At 46.5% G+C, this 12,237-nt stretch overlaps 1 protein-coding gene across 1 annotated transcript; it reads right to left on the bottom strand.

Moving 5' to 3' along the window:
- Positions 1 to 2,243: 2,243 nt before the first annotated feature.
- On the bottom strand, positions 2,244 to 7,740 carry ZPBP2 (zona pellucida binding protein 2). The gene is made up of 8 exons (XM_088519643.1): positions 7,638 to 7,740; positions 7,029 to 7,106; positions 6,033 to 6,158; positions 5,309 to 5,470; positions 4,340 to 4,558; positions 3,573 to 3,658; positions 2,835 to 3,012; positions 2,244 to 2,377 (listed from the first exon to the last, which is right to left on the bottom strand). The coding sequence occupies exons 1-8, from the start codon at positions 7,738 to 7,740 to the stop codon at positions 2,280 to 2,282; spliced, it is 1,050 nt and encodes a 349-aa protein (XP_088375769.1). The 3' UTR covers positions 2,244 to 2,279.
- Positions 7,741 to 12,237: the final 4,497 nt, after the last annotated feature.

The raw sequence follows: 12,237 nt of genomic DNA, 5'->3' as shown, positions 1-12,237 counted from the left end.
GGGTCCTTTGGAAGTGCCAGGTGGGAGCAGCCTGGCCTGCCCCACGTGTAGCCCCAGCTGCAGCCCCAGGTCTCAGCCCCTCCTGGGAACAGGCTCGAGGGCAGGTGTGATGAGTTGCCCAGGAGGCACCAATCTCCCTCCTCCTCCTCGCAGAGCCCCGTTACTTAACACCTGCTGGAAAGGGCTGGGTTTTCTAGTATGTTGTGGGGAGCTCTGCTGTCCTGGGGAAGCATGAGCTCTCCGGCTCGGCCGCAGCGGGATGGATCCCACGTGGGGCCGCTGCTTCCTGGACACGGCGGCTCCGCAGTGAGTACTTGAACATGTGTCCGTGGAGTGTTTCTATTCCGGTGTGTCCCAGGCTGGGAAAATGCAGCTCTGCCGTTCAAACAATGGGCTGCGGTGTCCAGCTGGCCGCGGCGCTGCGCGGACGTGGCTGGAGGAGTCTGTGCTGCTGGGAGGGCTCTGGGGACAGGAGGTGTCCCAGGAATGGGCCTGGGGCTTCAGCTTTGGTGTTTGGGAGCACTTGTGAGTAGAAGCTCGGGCTGGATACAGAGCCTTTGTGTGCAGGGAAGGTCAGCGCAGACCCATTTCATGTCTGGTTCTTTGTGCATCGAAGCATTTAACCTCTTTTTCTTAAGACTCCTTGCAAACACTTGGAGCACTAAATGCACCTGCAACCTTTTCTTTCTTGGGAGTTGAAAGAGAGGCAGGAGAAGTGGATAAATCTCCATTTGTGACTCGTTAGCCATTCCATTTCATATCTACTCGCTGTTCTTTCTTCCTCCCCGTGGAATGTGTGCATGTGGCGTTCTTCTGCGAGCTCTTCTCCCGTGAAATAGGCCAGGAAATGCATGGAGCAGTTGCAGGGTGCCCTTCTGTTTGATCTGTACAAGCCTGATCGCTGCTCAGAATGGCCAGTTGGCAGCTAAGATAATCAGCCTACAGGCAGTTTAAATGCTCTTGTTACAGTGCATTTTATTCATCAGTATTTAATAAGTAATGAATATGGAAAGCTTGGAGCGTGGTCTGTGCCCGTGCCGTCTCCTGCTGTGTTCCTGTCAACTTAGATAAGTTAAACTGGGTAGAATCGGGTTGGTTTGCGGATGCCTGTCCACCGAGCAAGAGCTAGATGCCATGGGAAGTGCAGTTATTTCACAGAACTGATCCTCTTCTGGCTTGACTTGATGGTGCATTGGCTGTTCCTTGTGTAAAGCTGGGGTGGCTCTGGGGGGACAGTGGGTGCAGGTCTTGGTGCCCTGTGTGCCCACGCTGGGGACATGGGAGAGGACAACGGCTGCCCCACGTCCCTCCTCACGTGGCTAAGGCAAGAGAACAGCTTGCAAAGATTTAAAATCCGACATTCTGCTCCACAGAGAAGTTCTGTGGCGTCTCGGTGCGTCTGCAGCTTGTTTTGTGGCTGATGGAGCAGATTGTTGGGAGCTTAAAACTCACGTAAGAACCTGCTCGTGGAGACAGAGCCCCGGAGCCGTGGGCGGCAGCGGATGGGGTAGCTCGGCCGGCTCTGCCCTTCCCTCCCGCTGGAAGCAGCAGCCGAGCGGCGCCGCAGAGGCCGTGTCCGTCGCTGCCGGGGTTCGGTACCGAACCTGCCTCCTGGAGCCCATTTGGGCTCTACTGCTTCGCCTTGGCGCCGTTCCCGGGCGGTCCTCGCGGAGCTCCCACTGCCGGAGGCTCTGGCCAGGGCTCCCGGCGGGTCGTCCAGGGGATCGTCCAGCTTTGCACAGCGCAGGCTGCAACGTTTCAGACAGGAGTTTTTTTTTGTCAAAAATAGGCAAAACCAAAGGGAAGTGCAACTAATATTTTATTCTTAAATCATGAAGATAAAATACTTCCAACTGGCAAGAATAGCTTCTAGCAGATATATTAATATATAATTTATGTCATTATGGTACGCAGTTCGCTACAACTATCTCCCGTCTTCCTCTGAGCTGTTTATAACTCCTTAATGTGCAAGCTAGAGTGCACAGCTGGGGCTTGTTTGGTGTCACCACTGAGAACCAGGCTTTTTGCTAAAAACCACATGGCAAACTTCATAATTTTCTTTATATCCTTTTCCTTGTATTGAATTTGAACACTCTTTGCATGTTTTTACAATCTAAGTGGTTCCTGATTACAGAAACTGTAGGATTTTGAACGATGGGCTCTGGCTGTTGTTCAACATTAAGTGCAGGTTTCCAGAATGGTAACTAGAAAGAAAAGGGACATGAAGACAAGGCTTTCACAACTCCTCTTCAGTTTCCAATTTTATTTTTCTAAGTTCATTAGCAAGATTTTGCTCCGTACTGTTTGATTTGAGTTCTTACACAAGTTCGGCAGGTCACTTCATTGTTAGGACTGTATGTTCCGGGGTCACAAACCACTGCAAACAAGCACATTTACAGTATTTTTGTCAGTTTCCCGTTACCTTGGACAGGAACCATGACCATTGGACAAGGCTATGCAGCTACAGCTGTTCTAGACCTCTACTGAGGATGCCTTTCCCTCACTAGCTCTAAATCCAGAACTAGGTCCTGTTAAGCACATCTTTTAAAATAACAGAACACTTCTCAGGGCAGTATCATTAAGATAAGTATTTTTATTTACCCTATATGCTGACAAATTACCTAGAAAAGGCATTTCACTGCTTTCATTTACTCTATTTTGAAGCACAGTTACGTTTCCTAATGCACTAACAAATGTTTCTGCAATTTGATGCCTTTCCAAAAGATGAATGGAAATACATTTATGTTTGAAAGGTCTGTATACAAACTATTCCTTAGGGGGAGCTGTGATCAGGGCTAATATCCAAGATGTAAATGAATGGATCTAATATTTACCACAGCAACTAGCGCAGTCGTTGTGGGTGACATCGTTTTTCCCAAAACCTGGTCGGCAGCTGTCAATGCGAGTAACTTCAAAGCTGTGGTCCACGTAGCGTATTGTAGGCAGGGTTTGAAAGTCATGCTTCAAAGTATATGTCTGTTTATTAACAAACTCTTCAATACGGTTTCTTGCCTGAAATTTAGAAACATTAGAAGAAGAATAAAAAGATATTCTTAGATTGTGTTTGTTCTGGATTATCAGCAAGTACTTTATATTTTTGACCTGTCACCTTAACTGGAGTCTTTCCTTGGCTTCAGGGGGCCTGGAATCAGACCTGCTATTGCAGTGTGATGGCACATACACATTAAGAAGCTAGAGATTTGAAAATCAACTACAGCAGGTTTATTTTGTACTGTTATTCCATCTACTAAATCACAATGCAAATATTTAGTTTATAGAATTTGGAACACAATATGCTAACACAGTAATATTACCAAAATCTTACTACTATATGAAGTAAACATAAAAGAAAGATTAAGTCTTTTTCTCTTCAACAAATTTTTGCATCAACTTGACTTTTAAAAACATTTTTCCATCTTCGGTTGAATTACTAGAAATCCACAAACCATAATTTACAATGCTATTCATTCCAGAAAATTTTGGGCAGACTGGATTATTATGAGTCAAAACTGTAGCTGCTAACGTAGAAATTCATGTTTAATGTGCAGAGAAGACAAAGGAGCTGCCACAACCTCTTGAACTCTCCTGTTTGTTTCATCTTCGCAGTCGTAAGGAAGGTGGTTGCAAACTTCTTCCCATCCTGGTGCAAAAGGGTTTACTGGGGGGAGAAAAGAATACGTTAGTGTACGTGTTTTGAAAAATACATTACAAGGGATGTATCTGTCATTTGCATCTTCTGGTTAACCTTGGAAAACACTGGCAATCTCTTAGCATGCGATGAGAATATAGACAGGAGAAAATGTGGTCAAAACACTCAGAGCAGTTTCCTTTCCTCAGTGACACAGTCGCTTTAAATTAGGGCAGCCATCAGGGTTGACTTAACCTGTTTTGAGCAGCAGAACAGCCTCCCTGCTATTGCCATAAGGGAGCTGTGAAGCTCTTGCTTTTAATCTCTGTGCAATTTCTTAGAATCAAGCAAAACCACAGAGGTCAGACTCATTAAAAATCAAATAATGAAAAATGACTGACCTTTTTCCTTTTGTGATTGCATTGGTGAAGAATCATGACAGATGCCATCAATTACCTCCTTTCAACAATTCCTTCAAACTCTACACCTTAAAGTAACATGTTGTATTTCTTAACCTTAGCAACTATTACAAACTCAATGTATAAACTGCATTTTAGCTCCATCTGTGGGCTACTAAGAAAAAATACAGGGAGACCAAAAAAGGGAAACGACTTTGGAAGGTATATTTCACTAATATAATTTCAGATGCTTATACTATTCCTTAGTTGCTTTTAAAAATGAAGGGATCCCTCCCAAACTTATGTCTGTTACCTTGAAAAGTAATAAACAGCTCATGCAGGAGGTTCTGTTTTGGCATCTTGACAGAATGGCATTTATATGATGGGTCTATGACATGACACGCCAGATCAGAGAGAATATTATCCAGGATTCTCTTCAGTTCCTCAAAGAACTGCTTGTTAGCTCCAAGTTTGCATTCCTTTGTAGTGAAGCGAAGAGATATCTTGTATGTATAGTCAGGTTCCCTGTATGCTTGAAAAGATTTGTGAATGAGCACAGCAACATAAACACACACATTATCTCACACGGTATCGTATCAATGCACTTCACATCTTATATTTAAGCCTTTATTTAGAATTAAGCAAGTGAGTTTGCTCATTAAGCATAACAGTACAAGCTGTTATCCTTTAGCTGACCTGCCTGGAAAGAGGCATTCTGTTTGAAATACTCCTACATGCTTAGGTCCTGAGGCTCTGCTCCCAAGTAATGAGACAAGAAAATGACAAGTAGTAAAATAAATGAACTAGCAAGACCATTTCAGAGTCTGTAAGCTTAGTTACAGTAATTCCAGTACATTTTAGTATTATGAGAAAAAAATCTATGCACTTGTAGCTTGAGAGTGAACATTTTAAAATGGCTAAAACAAAAGGAAAGGTTTTCTTTCTAATCATTTTTTGAAATGTTTTTGGTGGGTAGGGAAGTGATATTCATGAACCACCGTTACTAATGGGAACGAGTCCAACACAGAGCGTGTCTGTCTGGTGCCTCCTCTGGAAAGAGACCTGGGATTCCTCTGCTGCTCTTGAGTATCACGGGAATTCTTGTAGTTCACCTTGTTCTTGTAGAGAATGATCTCATTCTTCAGGTTACCCTGAGTTCTTTGTAGGTGTTAATTTGACAAAATACTTTTCCCTGGGATAGTGATAACTAATTCTGTTACCAAGGCTTGAAATAAACACAAAAGCTGTGTGTGTTAGTTCATGACCAAACTGGTGATCTTACCATATACCATGAATTTGTACGCTTCGGACACCTCCGTCTCGTCCTGCGTCTCGGCTTCAACGATCTTGTGAGAAAGAGTGCAAGTGTAGGCTCCAGACATGGACTCCTTAAAACCCAGCACCATCAGCTTTCCTGTTTCTGTAAAATTCATATACGTTTGCCCTAGAACAGAAATGGGAAATACTTAATTGCTGGAAATATTTGGTTTCTGATGCTCTACTTTAGAGCATACAAAGATGAGATCATTCTCTTGTACATAACAGCATACTGATTCATATTGGACTGAAACATCATTTAATTAATGAATTTGAGGACTTATAACAGTTTGTTTTTATACTGAGCATTTGAGAATTTAGGGGGAGAAAGGAAACAGTCTAAATGTCAGAGCTTGGGGGGAAAAACTGACAAGGGACCCTGTGACTCTTGGGACCCGCTGGCTGGGCTGATGCAGGATGGCATCACCAGAAACAAAGGAAAATACATGATCTCACACAGAAATCTCTTTGGCCATTTGTGGTTGACTCATTTTCCCTTGTAAATGGTTGAGAAACGGTTTCTGCTTTCTGTCTCAGCACATTTTCCTGATTCCCACCCCCTCCCTCCACATGGCTAGGGCTGTTTCTATGTATGTGAGATTTCAGTAAAAACCTCATATGGGTGATTGGAAAAAATGGCTAAGGTAGGAAGGGTGAAAACTAGTTGTAGTCAGGACAAAATAACTAACCTTTTAAATTTTTTCCATCTGGACCGATCCACAAATAGTCGGGATCTATTATTTCTTCTTGAGAAAGGCCTAAATCCATACACACTAGGAACGGGCTATTTGTAAATACTTTCACGTAGACACTAACTGAAATACAAGAGAGTAAGGTAAAAGACCTGACACATTTATCTGGAATTAAATTAACAAAATACCTTCAAAGATGCACTAAAGTTTATACTTTTTAAAGCCCCAAGGTGGAAAATGAAGTCAGGATTACGTGGGTGTCTGGTCCATGTCTGTGCTCATGGAAGTGTCCCTGTGGTGGCTGGTGCTGGTGGCACAAGGACCTTTAGTCCTGGGTCTCGAGAGCAAACACCAGACTTGGAGCCTGCAGCTGAGCTGCTCCCTGGGCAGCAAATGCTCCAAGTGCTTGAAGAAGCTCCACAGGAGAGATGTATTTCTAAAGCCATGACCTCAACTGCTCTATGCAGTTGCAATCATATTCTGGAGTCCTCAGCAGCATATTTAGCTCAGTGAGGTTGCATTAGGAATTGCCATTAGGCATAAATTGTCCCTTGCTACTCTTCAATTTATTATTCTTGAAGGAGAGGTTAACAATTTAGGATACAATATTTCTAGTAGGAGGTACTTAACATTGCATCAGAAGCTCAATTTGCTCACCTAAATGTATTCATATAAATTTAACAGGCAGATGAAATGTGATAGTTTGTTGTGGAGCAAAAATGGTATATTAATTCAGCTGTGGTGTGACACCAACTGGTAGGAAAAAAATGGAATAAAGTAAGAAAACTGCATGTTTTCCTGCTTCATCAGAGATGAGCTTTCTCTAGAGGATTGTGTACATTCTTGTACATAATTATGGCTAATAAGGGCCTGGTATAACAGGTCTTGCATCACTTCCACATGCAGCATTGTTTACATGCATTATCACTGTACTTACTTTACTCTCAAAATTCTTTTTAAAAGTTTAGTATCTTTAAAAAAATACAATTTTACCTTCTTGTCTGATGTTGCCATAAATATGATTCTTTTGAAGTATGTCAGCAGAATATTCTTTCTCAGTTACAGCTCTCACTGCAGAGAAAAGGAATTACAAAAACACAGAGAGAAACGCAAGCAGCTCAATGGAGCACGAGCCTCCTCCTGCCTTCCCCTTCTCTTAGAAAGGGGGTCCCATGCTTCTTGATTTATTTTAGCTCTTTCAGTGCCAGGGTCGGAGCCCTGTGTTGGACAGAGCAGATCTCAAACGAGCAGAGCCCTTTCAAAAATAAAGTAACAAGTTGCAAAAGCTAAGTGGGAAGAGAGGGTCTCTGCAGGGCTCCTGAGGGGGCTGAGAAGCAGAGTGGGTGCGAGATGCTTTTATTTTTATTTTTTTAAGCCTCGGAGGAGTTAAAGGCAGATTTGGGCTGCTGGTGAAGGCTTGAGGATGTGTCGGGAGAACCTCAAGAGTTGTGCAAGTTAATACAGGGGCTCCTGTCGCTGGGAGAGAGCCCCCTGTGACCGTCACCTTCCTGGGGTGCCATGCAGCGCTGCCAGCGGGGTTTATTCCCCCCGAAACGGGGTTTATTCCCCCAAAAAGGCGTTTCCCCCCCCATCCCGCGTTACCTTCAGCCCGGGCAGGCGCGGCCGCCGCCGCCACCACCGCGGCCACCCCGAGGAGGCCCCACGCGGGGAGGCCCCACGCGGGGAGGCGCCGCGGCCCGGCCATGGCGAGCGGCGGGGCCGGCAGCCGCCCGCCCTCCCTCCCTCCCCCAGCAACGGCCGCGCGACGCCAACCGCCCTTCCCGCCTCCGCGCCGCCGCTAACGGCTCTTCCCGCCCTTTCCTGACAGGGCTGCGCGCAGCCCGCGCCGCGAGGAGCCCGGGGGTCCCCGCGCTGCTTTTCCACCCACGCCCGCTCCCTTTGCTTTAAAATTCTTTATTTTTACGCCTCGCCCCCCCCCTCCGCAGGTGTTAGGAAAAGGTGTCCGTGGGCGCCCGCCGCCCTCCTCCCGTGCAACCCCCTGCGATAGGAAAAACTTCCACGCTGCTCTTCCAGGGTGCCGCAGCGCAGGCTGTTTTTGTGTGCGAGCGCCGTTTCCTTTCCTAGCCCACGCGGCTGGAAAGCGCAGGCGGGGAGCGCGCAGGTAGCGCCTGCGGCCTGCGTCTCCCCCGCGCACGCAACCTGCCGCGCTGCAACCGCGGTGACGTCCCGCTGGGGTCTTCCACGCTGCAAAGCTTGGCAGGGTAACGGCGAGCTCTGCAGCCCGGCGTGCCGCTTTCTGGAGCAGGTTGTTACGGGAGACTCGCTTTTTAGCGTGAAAAACAACAAGAAAAAACATTCCTGCTGCTCGTTGTGAGGAAAAAATAAGACTGAAAATAAGACCTGGGCATATCCTGTTGGCTCAAAAACAGAGCAGAATGCCACGGTTCTTCAAGTACTTTGTGGTTTCTAAGCCAGTTGTGTGTTTTGGAAGACCTGCTTGCAAAACTTAAGCTCCTGAAAGTAGAAATATGGTGCTTTTAGAATTGGTGCATGTAGAAAACATCCACGAATGTTGGGTTCAAGGTGCTGATGTTTGACCAGGGTGGAAATGATCCACGTCTGATCCTCAGCACATCCAAGTCCCCTTGGTGTGTGTGTACATACCATGTACAAGACCATGTACATGGCCTTGCACCATGCCAGGGCCCAAAAATGATTTAATAATATTTGCATTAGCAAATACGGACTCAGGCAGCGTGGAAGTAATTTTATAAATAGCACTAAAAGTCATAATTCAGTGGTTCCATGTAAAACTTATGAAATGATGTTAGGAATTTAAGTTACAGAGTTTCCTTAAGATACACAAAAAAAAAAATACTTAAAGTCTCAAAGACACTAAATTATTGAAGGAAAACACCATTTTTTCTCAAGTCTGGCAGTGTTTTAAACTAGTTACCCTCTCATTCTGTGTCTTCCGTGAGCCCTTGCCTTGCTCAATGTGTGTGCTGCCTCACTATCTCACTTCTCTCTTTGCAGGGGGGCAATATCCCACACTTTTCTTCATTAGACCGAGATACTGTGTTTCAACTGGCTGGTGAAGGTGTAAGAAATCTGTCAGAGTTCTCATTTTTAATGGCTCCGCCGTGCTGAATGGTTCACAATGAGGACCACCTCAAGAAGGTCCAGCGCTCCCCCGTGTTGAGCGTTTTCAGTTTTACTCAAAGTTAACATTTTACGCTTCTACCATGTAGGCAAAATGATTCAGTTCTTAACGTGTCTGCCATAAACTAGTCATATCTCAGTCTGAACATCCTCTGTTCCAAAGGATGTTTATACCCCACTGTAATTTAACTGTCCTTTCAATATCCAACTTGTTAATTATGTGAAGTGGTGCCTTTGCGATGAAGCTTGGTCTGCAGTTTTGGATGTACTTAGGCTCCGGATCTGTGTTGTTAGTCAAATCGCTAATATGACAGTAATCGTGGTCTGGAAAACAGAATGTTTCTAATCATCAAGGCAGTAGGTTCCAGAGCTTCCAGTAGGTTCCATGAGAGCCAGAAACGTTTTTCCCTTAAATAGGAACATGACAAGTTCAGGAACGGGAATATGGGGTTGTCCAGACTAGCAGAGAAATGGGCTTGTTTATCCTGGCTTTTTTTTTTTTTTTAATATTGCATTCACAGAATCTTTTTAGACGTGATGGGAAAAAGCACCAATCGAAGGAGTATTCTTTGAGATGGCACCAAAGGTAAGAATGAGAATCGTGTCTCCACGTTGTCTAGTTATTGCACACCACAGCCATGGTAAAGGGCACTCACACTATTCCATTTTATCTTCCAAATGATTGGGTAACATTGATATTCAATTTCCCATTTTATTAACATCTAGATTCTGCAGCTGTATAAGTGCTACTGATGTCTATAGGACCCTCTCCGTGGAACTGTCTGCCTTTAAGGAACAATATGCATTAAATCTCCCTCAGCCTTCTTACCCCAAAACATTAATTTCTCAGTTTAAAAACTGTAAATGAGTTGCCAGTCAAAAAAGAACCACAAGAAACCCAAACCCCTACACTCAATATATTAATAACTATAAAACCAATAAACAGATGCAGAAATAACTCCAAGGATCCAGAAGAACATCTGACTAAAGTCATAATGAAAACCAGGAGTGAGACTTTCATGTGCAGTGCTTTGGTTTTGACTTTTCTCTCCTCTGTGTTTGGCTCCTCCGGGTCTGAAGCTGCAGGTACAAATACATGTTGATGTCAAAGCGTGCCTGGTACTGACTGTTCTGTACTGATGTTCTCCGCTGATTTGCGGTGATTTGGTATCTAGGCCAACCAGAATCTTTAACCTTTTCTTTGTAAATATCTCTGGGCTTTGGTTTAAGAAAAAAGTTCTTAACTACCATAAAAATTAAAGACGACGTTGGTCTGATACACCTCAAACTTCCTAGGGTAGATGGAGCTTCTCTTCAGACTTTTACATTAGATGTGCAAAAATCTTCATTTAAGAAGCTACAGAAGCTTTTTTGAATGAAATTCATCTTGAATGTAATAAACAATTTTGTAAATTGATTTTTCTTTGAATAACAAAGCTATTTGAAGATTAAAGCCTAGTGTTATCTCAGTCATCTAACTTTAATGTACTGTCCAAGCAGTGTCACTTATGAAAGAATAACGCCAGGAAAGCAGCTCTCGGGTAACTGCTGCGAGACTGCGAACAGAACCAGGGCAAACTGCACGCAAAGGGAAAAGCAGAAAAAAACTCAGTTTTCATGTGTGTGGGCATCGGAGCACCCTCCGGCTGCGCCCGTTCACATAAAGCCTTCGACTCCTGCGCTCGCCATAGCAGAGAAAAACAAAACTCAGAAACCTGCCAACACAGAATGGTTGTGTCACCCTGTGGGACTCCTCGTATGACTATAGCTATTGTCCTTTGGGTGACCTGACCCACGTCGTCAGATGTGGCTTTCACGCGGTATTTTGCGTATTAGCGTTTATTAGGCTTTGAAGATGAAAATCTCCCCAAATGCCAAGCGCTGGTTTTGCCCGGGCCCCCGCGGCGCTTGGCGGATCCGTGCGCGCTGCCGGCCGCCCCTTCCCGAAGGGATGTCCCGTGGCCTCCCATGGGACAGGGAGGACACTCATGTGAGAGCTGCATGAGCAGCCGGGGAGCCGTGGGATCCTCGGAGCCCCTCGGCCGCGGAGCCGCGCTGGGACGAGACCTGCGGTGCCGTCCCCGAAGGAGCCGCGCTCGGTGGCACGGGGACCTCCGGGACCCCAGGGTGCTGCAGCTCTGTGGCCACTCAACAGTGTGTCCCTCCTTCCCTACGGCAGCTCCTATGGAAGTGTCACCCTTGGCCGGGATTTCCCAGTTGGGAAGTGTCACCTGGCCACGGTTGTGCCTATTTGGGGGCCTGTTAGGGCTCCTTTACAAGGCCAGCTCGCCAAGCCACTTCTGATGGGTCTTGTTGGGATTTTTTTTTCCCAAAGAGCAGAGTTTCTAGCACTTTCTCTCTCTCCCTTTCAGTGTTCTGCACCAAGACAAGGCTCAGCCCCGCGCTCGCCTCCTGCCTGCTGCTGCCCTGATGCCACTGGGGGATTCTGGCTGCAGGTAGGGCCTGCTGGGGACCCTGGCACCAGGGACCTGCAATTTGGGGACCTTGACAAGGGGAACACCCACACGGGGGACCCTGAGGCCAGGAACCCTGGCACCAGGGACCTGCAATGTTGGGGACGGTGACATTCGTGATCTCCACACTGGGGACCCTGAGGCCAGGGACCTGCACAGTTGGGGACTGTGACACCGGGGACTCTGCAGGTCCCTGGCATCATGGGCCCCAGTGCTTGGGTCCCTGCTGTCACGGTCCCTGACTCTGCAGGTCTCTGGTGTCACGGGCCCCAGTGCCAATGTTGGGGACCGTGACAGTGGTGATCTCCACACTGGGGACCCTGAGGCCAGGAACCCTGGCACCAGGGACCTGCAATGTGGGGACCCCCACACCAGGAACTCTGGCACTGGGGGCTGTGACACCAGGGACCTGCAATGTTGGGGACCATGACAGTGGGGACCCAAGCACTGGGGACCATGACACCAGGGACCTGCAATGTTGGGGACCGTGACAGTGGTGATCTCCACACTGGGGACCCTGAGGCCAGGAACCCTGGCACCAGGGACCTGCAATTTGGGGACCCCCCACACCAGGGACTGTGACACCAGGGACCTGCAAAGTTGGG

This window comes from Tinamus guttatus, unplaced genomic scaffold (genome assembly GCF_059628265.1).
Source record: "Tinamus guttatus ecotype Peru unplaced genomic scaffold, ASM5962826v1 Tinamus_guttatus_pri_ptg000066l, whole genome shotgun sequence".
In the NCBI taxonomy this organism is placed as follows: Eukaryota; Metazoa; Chordata; class Aves; order Tinamiformes; family Tinamidae; genus Tinamus; species Tinamus guttatus.
This window is presented reverse-complemented; position numbering and strand designations above follow the sequence as displayed.